Source organism: Rhincodon typus, chromosome 26 (genome assembly GCF_021869965.1).
Source record: "Rhincodon typus isolate 14 chromosome 26, sRhiTyp1.1, whole genome shotgun sequence".
In the NCBI taxonomy this organism is placed as follows: Eukaryota; Metazoa; Chordata; class Chondrichthyes; order Orectolobiformes; family Rhincodontidae; genus Rhincodon; species Rhincodon typus.
Window position 1 is genome coordinate 5,604,106 of NC_063357.1, and position 14,800 is coordinate 5,618,905.

General features: G+C 38.1%; 1 protein-coding gene across 1 annotated transcript in view; it reads right to left on the minus strand.

Moving 5' to 3' along the window:
* The window catches only part of vmp1 (vacuole membrane protein 1), an 88,802-nt gene that overhangs the window by 29,266 nt on the left and 44,736 nt on the right, over positions 1-14,800 (minus strand). The window contains exons 5-6 of the mRNA XM_020534604.2: positions 6,119-6,199; positions 3,194-3,310 (exon numbers count right to left, since the gene is read on the minus strand). Coding sequence (XP_020390193.2) covers positions 3,194-3,310; positions 6,119-6,199 — 198 coding nt within the window. The remainder of the gene's footprint in view (positions 1-3,193; positions 3,311-6,118; positions 6,200-14,800) is intronic.

Here is a 14,800-nt window from a genome sequence, read left to right on the forward strand (position 1 = left end):
TTAGTGTCAGGTGATCCTTAATTATTCAGCCTACAGTTACTGTTATTAGTAAAAACAAAAAGGATTTTCAAATTTATACAAACTGTGACTTATGTTTTAATTAAAGCATGTTATTCAAGCATGTTTTTAAAAATGGAACCACCCCCTTCTCCCTAATCCTAAAACATGATCTGTATCGATTTATGATTGCCCCTGGGATTTCACAACTGCTTCACTACACCCTCATCACCCAATAATCTTACAGATCAGTTTTTTTATTTCAATTTTGACCTCACTGAACAGTTTATATCCTACCTTGTAAATAACTGCTCATGATATACCCATCTCGGCAAGTTAAATGATTAGGGAAAAAGAAAATAGAATTGAGGTAAATTAAAATGAGCCAGGCAACCATTTTGGAGACTTGGTAAAATGTTATGGTTCCACAGTTTTGGTGGTGGTGGTGTTAGTAGTGGAGGATGTAGAAGAGTTGAGTGCATGTTCCTGCCTCCCAAAGTCCTCCACCCTCTTGGGTGCAAAACCCTTTGGTCAGCCTCATCCTTACATCACCCTCCTCAATCCTCACATTGTGTCTCCATCGCAATCCCCACACTCATGTGGTCCTAGATTCCAGCCACTGCTTGCCACTGGTTTTGCTGTCAGCCATTCAGATTGGTCAGCAACTCAAAAGTGGGACTTCAGATCAAAATTAACATTCCTCAGGGCATTAAATGGCTGCTACATTGCTGTGTTCCCAGGCGACTCAGGTGGCGAGGTTGGAATTGCCTGTCATCTCAAAAATTCTGAACCATGCACCTCTTGAGCCAAGTTCTTTCCCAAATACTGGACGCTAAAGTCAAACATTCAGGGTTGGCCATACAATCAAAATGCGCCACTTATACTAAATAAACATTGAATTAAACTCCAAGCATGTCATTACAATTAATTTTTCTAATGCACATTTCCTGAAAACCACTTAATATTTGCAATTACAATAATTATATGACTTGATCTGGTATTTTTATGCTTTTGGTAAAATCATTAGTTCACTTTAGACTAGGTTACTAGCAACAATTTCCTCCAGGGTGTGGTTTTATTCTTCAGTGTGTAATGACTTATAACTAATCAGTTATAATTGGAAGTCAAGGGCCAAGACTAATTTCATTTTTTTGGATCAAACATCTGACAAACCCAGTTTCTCAGGAACAGATAACGCAGCAGTGAGTAATGTGTTATCACCAGGGTGATATAAAATAGTCACCTTTGACCTACTTTAGTACAGAACCCATCTGCCAGCTCTTCTCAGATAAAGGTCTGTGTGACACATCATCTTTAACCCTCAAGAGTACAGGGTACTGAACAAAACTAAAAGGCAGAGTTACAAAACAACAAATGTAGCTAATTCACCATACTCCGCGGACTCAATGGTCCTTAAATTCACAATCATTCCTTCCTTCCCCAAAAAATAAGATCCACCAGAGTACCCAATAAAGGAAAGGCAATATGAGTTCAACGCTACCAACCATCATGGAGTCTGGCAGATCAGGTATAATTTATGCCACTTCCAATCAGTTTAATTTTCCCTGTCCAGCCCCAAAAATCTCTCATTCTCAAGTTCAACATCTTATTCTTGCCTTTTACCCTAGCTGCAGTCTAGAATTTGCTATGTGGGGAAACCAAACAGTCTCACCAGAGACACAACTTATTTCACTGCCCCACCTCTTGTTTTCAACTTTCCTGAAACCTAGGGTCATCAGGCTAGGTGCCATTTCATTGCTTTTAGAAGCCTCTTAATGTCTCTGTTAATGTGTAAGCTTAAATAAGTAGAATATTGTTGAGTGGGGCTGCAAGTGTAGATTTTCTCAGTACTGTCCTGCTTCAACATTCACACACGTGCATATTACAGGCGAGATCACTGAACCTGCTTAGCAAGTTTGAGATGCATTATGGCAACTCAACATTTGCCCAAAGTAATATCAGCCAACTTGTTAGACTGGGGATTGAGACTGGGCCCTTCCTGTTAAGAGTTATTTCACGGGATAGATCATATAATCAGTATTTATACCTTCCTTACTAAACTGAAAACAAAAGTGTGCAATGAATTGAGCAAGATTTATTGTGTGGGAGTACTCTGTAATATTGAGAGAGATTAGTGAGAAAGTTGCTAGGATTCAGTGAGCCTCAACATGTTTGCATATTTCAAAAATGGCTGAGGCTGAACGATTACACAATATAACAAGTTACTTTAACCCATCAACTGCTGGAAACCCAGGCATGTATTTATTACAGAATATTTCCTACTGCTTCACCTATTATTCCAAAAGAATATTGTCAACATTTAACCCACTTTGGAACAGCAGAAGACTTGTAATTTTAAAAAAAAGCTACATAAAACTGCTAATTCATGGCTAGACTGGCTTATATTGACCATACTGAATTGCCCAGTGGACAATTAACAGCCAATCTCATTGCTGTGGATTTGGAGACACCTGTCACAAAGTACAGCAAATACAATCACATACACAATACAAGAGGTTCAAATTTTCTGCATCATCAATATTTCAGGACGCAAACCTCTAAAGTGTGACGCTGTCTTTTTAAGGTCTTCCAGTTTTATAGGAACTGATAACCTTACAATTATCTAGCCATACAATTTCATCAGCTAAGTTTGCAACATAAATAGTTTTAAATTCAGGAGGAATCCCATGTAGGGAACTATCTAAAGTAGCAGATTAACAACAGTCTCCATTAGCACGTTGTCTCTGCAACAGAGCTTTCTTTTGGCCAGTCTTTTAGTGACTGTCACAGACTTTCCTTTCTAATTATCAACCAACATAGAGAGAGAGACTTGGAGTTGAAAAGGGAAATGTTTGCCAGAGGTAAATCAATAGACCATTCACATGGAGGTAACAATGTTGTAAATATCATAAACAGTCGTTCTAACAAGATCATCTCCAGTATTTTGTTCTAAGTTTTTCAGACACAGTCTATTGTTCTTGAACATCATTCTTTAGTTTGCTTTCAATACATTGTTTAATAGCTGAATTAGCCAAAACTGAAATTTCCACCCATGTTAAGGATGCTGTTTACACACCAACCCTCTGCTCAGGTATGAACATCTCATCTTAAGGAAAAGTATACAGTCCAGTTGTCTCCAAATGAGTTAAATTCCAAATATGCTATTTGATGAGTTACACAGGTTGCTTTCACTTGCCTGGATATGCATTTTTACGATAGCTTTTCCGATAAGAGTTGCTCCAAAGAAGGTCCAGAACGGCACAAGGAAGTGTCCACACGTTATTCCAGCCAGGTCAAAGAGGGGATTGGGAATCTACAACACACCCAGGATATTTATCAAAAATGTTAACAAACAGGGGGAAAAAAATGAACTAATCTGTACCGATTTTAAATTCAATGACATTACTGTAAAATATGCAAAAATATCTTTTACACCATCCAGTATATCGACTAAAATAAAGCTGTTGATACAAGGTCAACATCCATTTTGTACACTAGAAATTTTAGCTTAAATGTCAGTCATCTATTTGTGCAGTTGCTCAGTTTATTTTGCTGTTGATAGCAGAGTGAAAACATGGTTGCAGAAGTATATTCAAGTCATCTTCCTCCAATCAGATGGTAAAACTTTCATCAGTTGATCAATTTCTGACAAAAGGAGGCATGTGAACGGAGGCATGATGGATTCACAGAGGCTGAGAAGAATGAGAGGGCATCTCATGGAAACCCAAAATTATGACAGGGCTGAACAGACAGGATGTAGAGATGATCCTTCCTATGTCTGAGGAGCCTAGTACAAGGAGTCATGGTGCCAGGATTTGAGATAGATCATTTAGGACAGAGGGCAGGAGAAATTTCTTCACTGGTGGAATTCTCCACCACAAGGCTGTGCAGCCCAAGTTATTGAATATGTTTAAGAAACAAGTGGTAGATTTGTAGACACAGATTGGGAGTTTGTGGATAGAGGATCATAGGACCATAGACACAAGACCAGAACTAGACCATTCAGCCCATTAAGCCTATTTCACCATTCAATGAGATCATGGCTGATCTGGTAATCCTTGACTCTAATTTCTTGCTTTATTCCTTGACTAATTAAAAATCTTCCTATCTCAGCCTTGAATATACTTAACACCCCAGCCTCTGCAGCCTTCCACTGTAAAGAATTCCATGGGTTCACTACCCTCAGAGAAATATAATCCTCCTCATCCGTCTTAAATGGGTGACCCCTTACTCGGAGATTATGCCCCCTACTCCTTCTCCAATGAGTCCAAGCCCAAACTCCCCTCATGAAAAACCCCCCAAATCCAGGATCAACCTAATGAACCTTCTCTGGACTGTCTCCATTGCCAGTAGATATCAGTATATATTTCTTTCGATAAGGGGACCAAAACTATTCACAGTATTCCAGGTGCTGTCTGACTAGTGCCTAATATAGTTTAGAAAGAGTTCCTATTTTTATAGCCCATTCTCTTTACGTCATAAAGGTCAACAGCCCATTTGCCAACCCTATAACCTGCGGAACTTGGATTCCAGCATTTTGCTAGATTCATGCTCAAGGACCCCAAATTTCTCTTATGTAGCTATCTGCAATCCTTCCCCTTTAAATATCTAGCTTTTCCAACTTCATGCCAAAATACATAATCTCACATTATATTCCATTTGCCCCATTTTGCCAACTCACATAACCTGACTATATCCTTCTGCACACTGTATAATCCTCACTACTTGCCTTCCGACCTATTTGTGTATTATCCATAAATGTGGTGATAGTACATTCACTTCTTTCATGCATGTCATTAATATATAATTATGGATCAGCCATGATCATACTCTCCTGCTCCTATTTTCTATCTTTTTATGGCCAGGGAAACTTTTCTGCTCTTAAAAGTCTGGTCTTGGGAATACGTGGTCAGGGCCTATTATACCTCAATCTAGATGGTGGCATTTTCAACAATGTAGCATTCTCCCAGTCTTAGATGAGATGGTATGGGCATGAGACTACACCATAAAGTGATAGAACAGGCTTCAGTGTTTTAATCTCCCACGTAGTTAGTTTTCTCTTTTTGTCATCTCCTCGGGGCAGATTTGGAGAAAGTAACATATACACTATCAAAGAAAACTCAATCTTTGTTTCAGTCCCGTCCCCTTTTGCTCTGTGGCACAAATCACTGTGGTGGAGTAGCAGATGCAGGAGTAAAAACAGCATAAATTTCCTTTTCTTAATCAGTTTTCTTACCATGGTTGTTGGTGAAGCAGAAAATTGGTTCAATTAAACTAAGATTGAAAATTTGACAGTTTTGAAGAATCCTCTCAGATTTTTCAACTCTAGTGTTTACAACAATAAAGACATTTTTAGCAATCACTTTTTATTCATGTGTACGTTTGGAACAAAACAAGCATTCACGAAACAGCACTCTTCCTTTAATTTACTTTTGAAAACTAAATTTTTTGAAAACCTTCTTAAGCCCCACCACAACATCGATATACCCTCTGGAATTGCAAAATCCATGATTAAAGAAACCAAGTGCCATGGTTTACTCTTTATAGCCCACATTTATCTCACTGCCTAAATGATCTGTGCCACACAACAATAGAGGAAAGGACAGGACCTTAGCTTTCCAAGTCTCCATGATAATGTGTTTCATTTTCTTATGTATTGTTCACTGCAAATATCAAAGATAGGAAAATTCAGCATGCGGAAATCAAACTCAAGCCATTCTATCACTTTACGGCCCAGTTTCATTTAACACTCCACCATAAATCTAAACCAATACTTCAGTGAAGAACTGGAAGAATTGTACATGATTGAAAGTGTCAACTTCCAGACTTAAATGTTATGGCCCTCTCTGCCTATCCCATGTCAAATATTTTAAAAACAGATGTTCTCTCTCGTCATCATTCTTTCTCCAACAGCAAAAATAGATCAACTGATCACTCATTTAAATCTTGTTTGTGTACAAGGACTGATTGTGTCAAACTAATGTGTAGCATTCTGAAAACCCCAGGACAGGATAAGACTCCATATGAATATTATTCTCTAAATTCACTGGAGTCACTGCTTATTTTTCCTGCCACTACGCAACATAATCTCTGAGCCTATTAACTTCTGCCTTTTACTTACCGAAGCACAGGCCAAAATTCCGAAGAATCCAACTTTTTGCACCAGGTGCTGAACAGCCAGCTTTGCTCGATTGGGAAGATCCTTAAGCAGGAAGAACAGAACAAATCTTCATGAAAATTTTAAATAGTGATGTCTGATGTTGCAAGGCCTGTTTTATTGCTTCAGTCTCAAAGCAAAGCATTGTTTGGGTTTGTACTCAGTGACCAGATTGCATTCAGGTTCCCGAGTATACTTTAGCCAAGAGATGCACAGCCAACCACTGGCAGATCCAATGATTTTAGACCAGGTGCAACACAGTATTGGAATCTTCTGGGTACGAGAAACTTGTTTAGGAGTTTTTATGTCTAAGAGAAGCAGTAATTCTTTTGCTTTGCCTTTTCTTTGTCTGAAGCAAGATGATATAGCAAGTATTCGAACTTGGATTGGCCCCTAATGAGCACTCACAAAAAACCAGTATCAGTAGTAATTCAAAACATAAAAATGTTGGAAATACTAGCAGTTCAGACAGCACTGTGGAGAGAAACAGAATTAATATTTCACATTGTTGAGACTAACAATAAACTAACTCTTCCTTTACTTTTCTCCATCAGTCACTAGCTGTTCACTACCATGAACTATTTTCAGCCCTTCCCATATGTATATTTTTCACTATTTTGATTCAAATTACATCAAATCTTGTATCTGCATAAATTAGTTATAACCTGCAACATTCAATTGATTTAATAATGGTTTGGAATCTAAATATGCTTGCATAGATATATTTTAAAGTCTGCAAGGATCTGTGCAAAATTGTTGGTTATATTTTACTAAAAGTCTGGGAAATCAATTGCATTTTTATTTTCTTTAAAAATTACATGGCTAGTACTGAACATATTCAAACATCAAACTTGTTGAGGAAGTTTGAAAGGTAAATTTCTAGCTGTCCCTTGAAGTTGTCCTTCTACCCTTAGGAAGCAATTATACTAATTTAAAAAATGTATATTTCTAACGTTCATATGAGTTCCAATGTGAGAAGTTTGGATTCTAATTTTGAAATATTTAGGTTGAGGCTCAGAGTGCAGGATATTTGTGTAATGAATCTGAGGAATTCTTTATCACAGAGTTGCAGAGATTGGGTTGTTAAGTATATTCAAGACTGAGGTAAATCTTTAGACAGCAAGGAAATCATGGGTTAAGGGGAAAAGGCAAGAAAAGCAAAGTTGAGGATTATCAGATCAGCCACAATCTCATGAAAGGTTGGAGCAGACCCCATGGGTTGAATTAACTACTTCTGCTCCCATGCCTTATGGTCTAATCACCAAGTTTTGAGAGTAATCAAGATAATGAGATTAATGAAGTAACACCAACTAAATAATGGAAATCTTCAGGTTTGAATACCTTTTACAACAAATACAGGATTGAAGGAAATAAGTTTCACAATAGGGACAATATCTCAGAATAGTATGTCAGTCAATCGTTTTCTTTAGACTTCTTAGTGAACTTTGTAAAGAGAGCAAGCAGATGTAAGATAGCCTGTTGTTCTTGTAATGAGTTATGTGTTTAACCACAACATACATTAGCAGTTATTGTATTTGCTCTGGTTTTCTGCCCAATGGGGAACAATCGCAATTTAGGCCTCTGCTATTCCGAATGCATTTTAAAAATAGCAACTATCTTAGAAACTCTTCGAATTAAAATGGGAATTTTCATCTTGTGTGTGAAGAGATCAATGGTACTTATGACATGAAGTCTCAGCTTTGTACGTACAAACCTCAAACTAAAGATCAACCCCTTCATTAAACATTTCTTCCTCTGAAATCCTGTAAGAAAATAAATAACTTTGGGCTCTTAAGTTTGGGACAACCAGTTTTAGCCAAACTCTGTGAAACTATTAAGTAGTCATTGAACAATTTTCAAAATAATCTCCAGATAGACTAAACCTTTGAGGATTCCAAAAGTGGAAATACCTTCCAAATTTCCAACAGTTTTGCAAAGACACAGGGAGGGAGAAAAGGATAATATAAAGCAACAAGTTTAGCAAAATTGAGCAGTGGGAAACAAGTTTATTCCCTATTTTAGTCAGATGTGGTTGACTTTTCCCAGGCCACGATCAATGTAGGCAATGGCAAGTCAGTTGAGGAAAAATGGCGAGAACAGAAAAACAAAATTATTGTTGTCAAGAAAGAAAGTGTCCAATTTGCCACCCAAAGTTTTAATGGCTAGATTAGAATCTTGCCAGTGAGTGGTGAGTAATTTATTTGCATACATTAAAATCTCTATTACCTAATAGCATCTCAATTATAGGCATTTGAAATTTTCCCAGTCAGGGCAGCGAACCTAGATGGCAACAATTCCCGAGATGAAAATCTGAACGGGTACCTGGTGGCTGCAGTTCATCAGGCCTCTATCTTGGCCAACGTTCCCCAACATCTCAGGGTATGGTCCATGGGTGAGTGCCTGTACCCTCCTCCACAGAGATTGGCATCAGCAAAACACCAGCCTCACTAAATCATATTGGCACATCTCAGATTCACTTCTAATGCAATTTAATAATTCAACACTGCACTTTGGAGTTCACTGCTATCTTATATAGCAATGCTGCTGCCAGGCCACCTTACACACTGGAACAGGCACCCATCTTACGTATCTGAACAAGATCCAATTCAGGGCTCTTTGCTTGCTTTCTTAGTGCTCACTCACTTCAGATTCTTGGATGCTCACTACATCTGTCTTGTCTTGTCTTGCCTTCCCTTTTAATGCAGTCAGCCAGCCAGACAACTTGTCACGTTTGGCAGCAATGAACAGTAAAGGAACTGGACTGTCACCAGTCGGGACAGAGGATGAAATGTCCAGAGTGAGTGAATAGGAAGCATTTGGCAGGAAGGGTCAGTAGTTTTCAGGGTTGGATGGGTGACAGCCAACAAGGGAAGATGCTGCATGCAATAAGGAGAGCGATAGACCATTAGCTTAAGTGGGAGGTGGGTGCAATGGCAGAGTTTGACTGAGTGCAAGGTAGCAGAGAGAAGATGGTGACAACGGAGCTTGTTGGGCACAGACCCACCACAACGTGGACACCAAAGTGAACTGTGTAACTACTTCAAACCAGGTTGGTAGCATATGACAGTGTGCAGCTGAGGTTTAATTATGGCACCTACAGCATGAAATTTGGAAGGTCCCAACACTGATAAATGTTTTGTCAGTGTGAACTCAAGACAGCATGAGAGCGGTGCAATGGTACATAATCAACGAGCTGAACAGCAAAAAATTACATGAAAGAAGCCGATAGACATCCAATTTTTGTGAAAATTCAGCCCTTTTTTATATGGGATTAATGCTGCCTTTGGCTCACTCAAGAACAGAAAAAGAGAAAAACAGATGGCAGTCTGTTGGTTATGCTTTGATTACTATATTAACATAGGCCTTTTAAACAATAAAATTAACATATCTAAAAGGAATCTTTTGGTATAGACCATTAAACCTTGCAATTAGATCATAGATGGTCCGTGCTACATTTCCACTTACCAACATTTGGTGAATTTCCCTTGCTATTCTCACCAAACAAACAAAACAAAAAACACCATTAATAACACTCTTGAAAATTTCAATTGTTCCAGCATATCCAACCTTTTGGGCAACAGAGTTTTAAATTTCCATTGCTCTTAATATGAAAAAAAAAACTGATTTTTCACTCACAAATGGGCTGCCCCTAACTTTAACATTAAGCTTCTTGGTTCTAAATTTCCCTGCCACTTATACATTACCTCAAATTTGACTATTTGAAAACAGGTGATGTCCCTAAAGTGGGCATTTTAAGCTTCCATAGATGAATTTTTAACTATTATTCCAGTAAATTATTTTGCAATTGTATTGTTTGGCACGGTGCTACACCGGTACTATGTACCAACAACCAAGAGGATTTAGGAGCAGGAGTAGTACATTCAACCCTTTCAGCCGCTCCACCATTTGGTAAGGTGATGGCTAGTTGATGAGTCATCAGCTTTGTGTACCTATCTTTTCCAGTGATCCAAGCAATCCTTGACCCCACCTGACTCCACTTGACCCAAACCACTGCAAACGTGACTCCAAGGTTGCTGAGACAGTGCCCTGATAGAACAGCTTATTTTCGTAGTGCTTTTAGTGCAATAATGGATCCCAAGATGCTTCACAGCAGCATTACAAAACATGATGCTCAGCCACACAAGCATACAAATAATCAACCCAACATGTTGCATCAGTTGCAACAAATTCAATATCTAAATTTATATGATGATTTTGCTGCCCAAAGGCAAAACCATTCACATCCAAGGCTGCATGTTGGGTAGTATGCAAAATTTTCAAATCTACCATGTGCAAAATAAAACTCAATGGCACAAACCTGCCGCCATTCATGGAAACTATTTCAGTTATTCAAATATTTTTTAGCAAGTCATTCTGAACTAAAAGAGAACACGAGAAACCACACACCGCCAATAGTTGTAGTTACTAACCTTATACTTATGAGTCTAGTGTGTCCCAGTTGGCCAGATGTGTAATGTGTTGCTGATTGCCTTGCAAGGCTTTGCTGAATCACATCTTAATAGTCCTGAGACAATTAAAAGTACAGGTGCAAGAACTTCATCCCCTAAATACACTCCATTATCATTCCATCAAAATTTTCTGCCTTAAAAAAGGAATTCAGACCATCATAAATAATCCTCTTCGCTGAATTAGTACTACAAGTGATTCATGCTGCAAATTGAAACATATTTTCGTATTTTCATAACGTTTTGATTACTTCTCCCAGATTGTTTCATTTTACAGAATGACTGATGTAGCAAATCTATCGTTGGTTATTTTCTTCCATTCCAAAATCTGTGGTTTGTTCCATTTACACTAGAGAGAATAAATCTATGAAATAATCTGTATCATACATATTTACCATTTTAAATGTATTTCTCAGATAATGGAACATTTTATGACCATCATTAAGTACTGAAGCATTTCACTTCCAGTTCAGTCTCAGTAATCTAATCTTTGATTTTTTTGCAAGAGTACAACTTGAAGGTCATCTAACCTTGATGAAAAACTTTTGTTTTTGTCTCTATTGTTTGAAGCCTAAAAATGTCTTTAAACTGCAAAATGTTAATCAATCTTTATTCACAGGTGTTCAACTGCAACTATGAAGCTGCTCTCAGGGATTTTAAACTCTTTGTGCATCTATTTAGCTTTCTAAAGGCAGATGTTTCCTATCTCTATTTCTTCTTCCTCATTTCTTTCTCCAACTTTGAACAAGTATTTTCCCTTCTCTACTTTATAGCACATGCTAACAAGTCACTGAGTCCACACTTATCTAGGGAGAGAGGGAGAGGCGCGCACACACAGAGATTTAGAGAAAACGGAGGAGGGAGCAAAGCAATTATAATGAGATATAACACTCTCCCGTATCACCTTCAATGACAAGGTAAAGATTAAACTGGTTATTGTATAGGTGGAACCAGCTTCTTCATATTTCATGCTTGAACATGTTAGCGCATTCAGTTAATTATCCTTTCTCTTAACTCTAAATTCTTATTTAATTGTATGGCATACGCATTTGCTTAACATCACCTCATGGTAGAAGGAACGAGAAAGTATTTCTACTCTTTTATAGGTTCTCCCTTTAGGTCTCCCAATTTGTTCATGCATTTTATTCACTGTGCAGCTGAGCCATACAGATTAGATTTTTAGATTTTAGAATTGCCACATGTACTCCAGTATACGAATAGAGAAGAACAATGAAAAGAGTACAAAGTCACTATTCTCCAGCGCCATTTTGGTTACACATTTGATTACAAAAACAGAATTTAAAAAAAAACAGCATAAATAAAGGAAACAAAGTCAAAAGGACTGAGAACTGTCCAGATATTGTAAGTCTTAAGACTTATCTCCACGCAGGCATCTGGCCCAAGCCACAATGTGGAGTCTCGGGAGGAGCTGAATGCTTGCTGCCACTGATGCTACTGCCTCCGATCTCCTCCGGCTGCCATCACCACCTCCGATCCTATTACTATCGATGCTGCAAGAATTTTAGTTTGACCCTGATCTATACTAAATTAAGCAACATTAGAGAAGATGGTGGTCACAACACCACCAGTCTCCAAGTCTTTTTATTAGATTTGCTAGTCCAGTGTCACCACTGGAAAGTACATTCATGGCAATAGGGTTATACCAATTGTGATTCTTCACCTCTCTGTAATTATTATTACTGCCCAAGTTCAAACACAAACATCTTGGGAAAATTGACAATGTGGGACAGTCAGGTTGAACGTGACTATATAAAAACCGAAAGAACTGCGGATGCTGTAGATTAGGAACAAAAACAGAAGTTGCTGGGAAAGCTCAGGTCTGGCAGCACCTGTGAAGAAAAAATTAGAATTAACGTTTCGGGTCTGGTGACCCTTCCTCAGAACTGTTCTTCTGTTTTTGTTCCTGACTATGACCATAGTTTAACAGTGAAATAATGCCTCAAGGAGAAGGAAAATTATTATGAGGGGAAAGAAAATTACCTTTCTTGAAGGGCTCCCTGTGATATCCACCAAAAAGTAAATAAATTGTGGGTGCAAACATTCACAAAATCAATTTGAAAAATAAAATCTGATAAACGAAAGAATATTTTCTGTAACAAAAACAAAGTTGCTGGAAAAGCACAGGAGGTCTGGAGCATCTGTGAAGGAAAAAAACAGAGTTAACGTTTCGGGTCCGGTGACCCTTCCTCAGAACTCATTTTCAGCAACTTTGTTTTTGTTCCCGATTTACAGCATCCGCAGTTCTTTCGGGTTTTACTGAATACTTTCTGTATCTTGTTTTAGCAATTCCTTCCATCCATCAATCGGTATTTTTTTTATGTTGGAGTACAGGCTTGAGATCTAATCCAGGCTTGTGTCAATATAATTCCTTAGTCATTTGTTAGACTGTGCAAGACCATAACTATAACCCTTTGTTTTCCTCCAGCTGAATGCTTGGCCTCTTAATTTCTTCATCCAGTACATCATCACTGAATTAGCTGACAACAGACCATCAACCCAAAATATTAGCTCTGCATCACTTAATAAATGTTCCCTAACATGTCGAGCTTTGCAGCATTTTTTTTTAATATCCAAAATCAAGAAATAGGACTGCAATTGTCCAAGCTGTAATAGCAGCGCAAGTGTTCTGCTCCAGCACAGTGATACTCCAATATGTTATAGCCTCTGATTTATCTTTTTGCATACATATACACATGTATGCAGACACAAGAAAATATGGGCCCATCCATACAGGTCCATCAAATGGACTTTGAATGCATGTCTCCGTGATCTAAAAAGTGAATGCTGATACCATCCATATAACCAGGGGAAAGTACTAACAAGGACAAATTTGCTCCTTTGTGCTGGGAGACGAGAGCTGTGAGCAACGAGGGGAGGAGATGATAGATACATCTACATTTTTGTTTGGAATGGAGTTCCAGGATTTTGACACAGCAATAAAAGTAAAGGAGCAACAAAACAGTGAATCAATTTTAGAAGAAGGATAAAATATCAAAAATGCCAAGTATAACTGGTGAGCCTGGCCTGAACAAAGTGTGACATCAAATTTCACTATGGTTAATGGCCAAGTCAATTTTTATTTTTAGAAGAAGAATATTAGCACTATTAAAAGAAAGATAAAGTAACTTTTGAATTCAGGATGGTCTGAAGTGATAGAATATCCACAGCCTTGTAAAATTTTAAAATAAGAGAAAATTCTAGGCTGAAAAGGATCCAGGGAGCAAGACTTCAGGAAACACAACTGTCAGAAGGCAACAGTACAAGGAAATTGTGTTCTGCAAAGTCCAGTGATGGGGTTGTTCCAGACAAGTAATATACTTTATTTAATAGCAGGAAGCCTTCTTATGGCCTTGCTGATGCAATCTCACCACAGAAGTTCCAGCTAACTACTATAAACTTCTCAAGTCCACGTTGACAAATTCTTGAACAACTTTGTGGTTAGAGGAAGCTAGTTTTGTTCTGACTCATCGCTGTCCAAAAGGTTACTGGAAATGGAGGAGATTTCACAGAAGTCACGTGATCCTCCTAGACAAAACCACACTTCATAGGGTGCAGCAAAGGTTCAGAGAATGCTCCAAAGTTACGCATACTGCAGCTGTTCCTTATTAACTAAAACAAGTAACTCAGTTCATATTGTGAGTTTTCAAAAGTGCTTGCCAAATGAACAAGAATATTCCAAGTTTCACGAAACATCATTATCAATATAGATTCATAAATTCTTCTATACAACTACAAAACAACAGTTTCTCTGTTTCTGCTACAGATTTTCTGTCACTTTTTTAACATTATGGAACTCACACAGGGAACAAGCCACACTGTCGCCTATACCTAATAAAACAGTATAAATCACAGACCATCTTAAATAATTAAGTATCAATGTTTAGATTTTAAACACTTTCAAAGGTTAAATTGAAAAAGTGTTGGCAATTGTGGAAATGCGAGGAAGTTCATTTGACTCAGGAAAGACGTTGTTAGACTTGAAAGGGTGCAGAAAAGATTTACAAGGTCATTGCCAGGGATGGACAGTTTGAGCTATAGGGAGAGGCTGAACAGGCTGGTGATATTTTGCCTGGAGCAACAGAGGCTAAGAGGTAACAGTGTGGAGCTGGAGGGAGTCAAATGAACTTCCTCGCATTTCCACAATTGCCAACACTTTTTC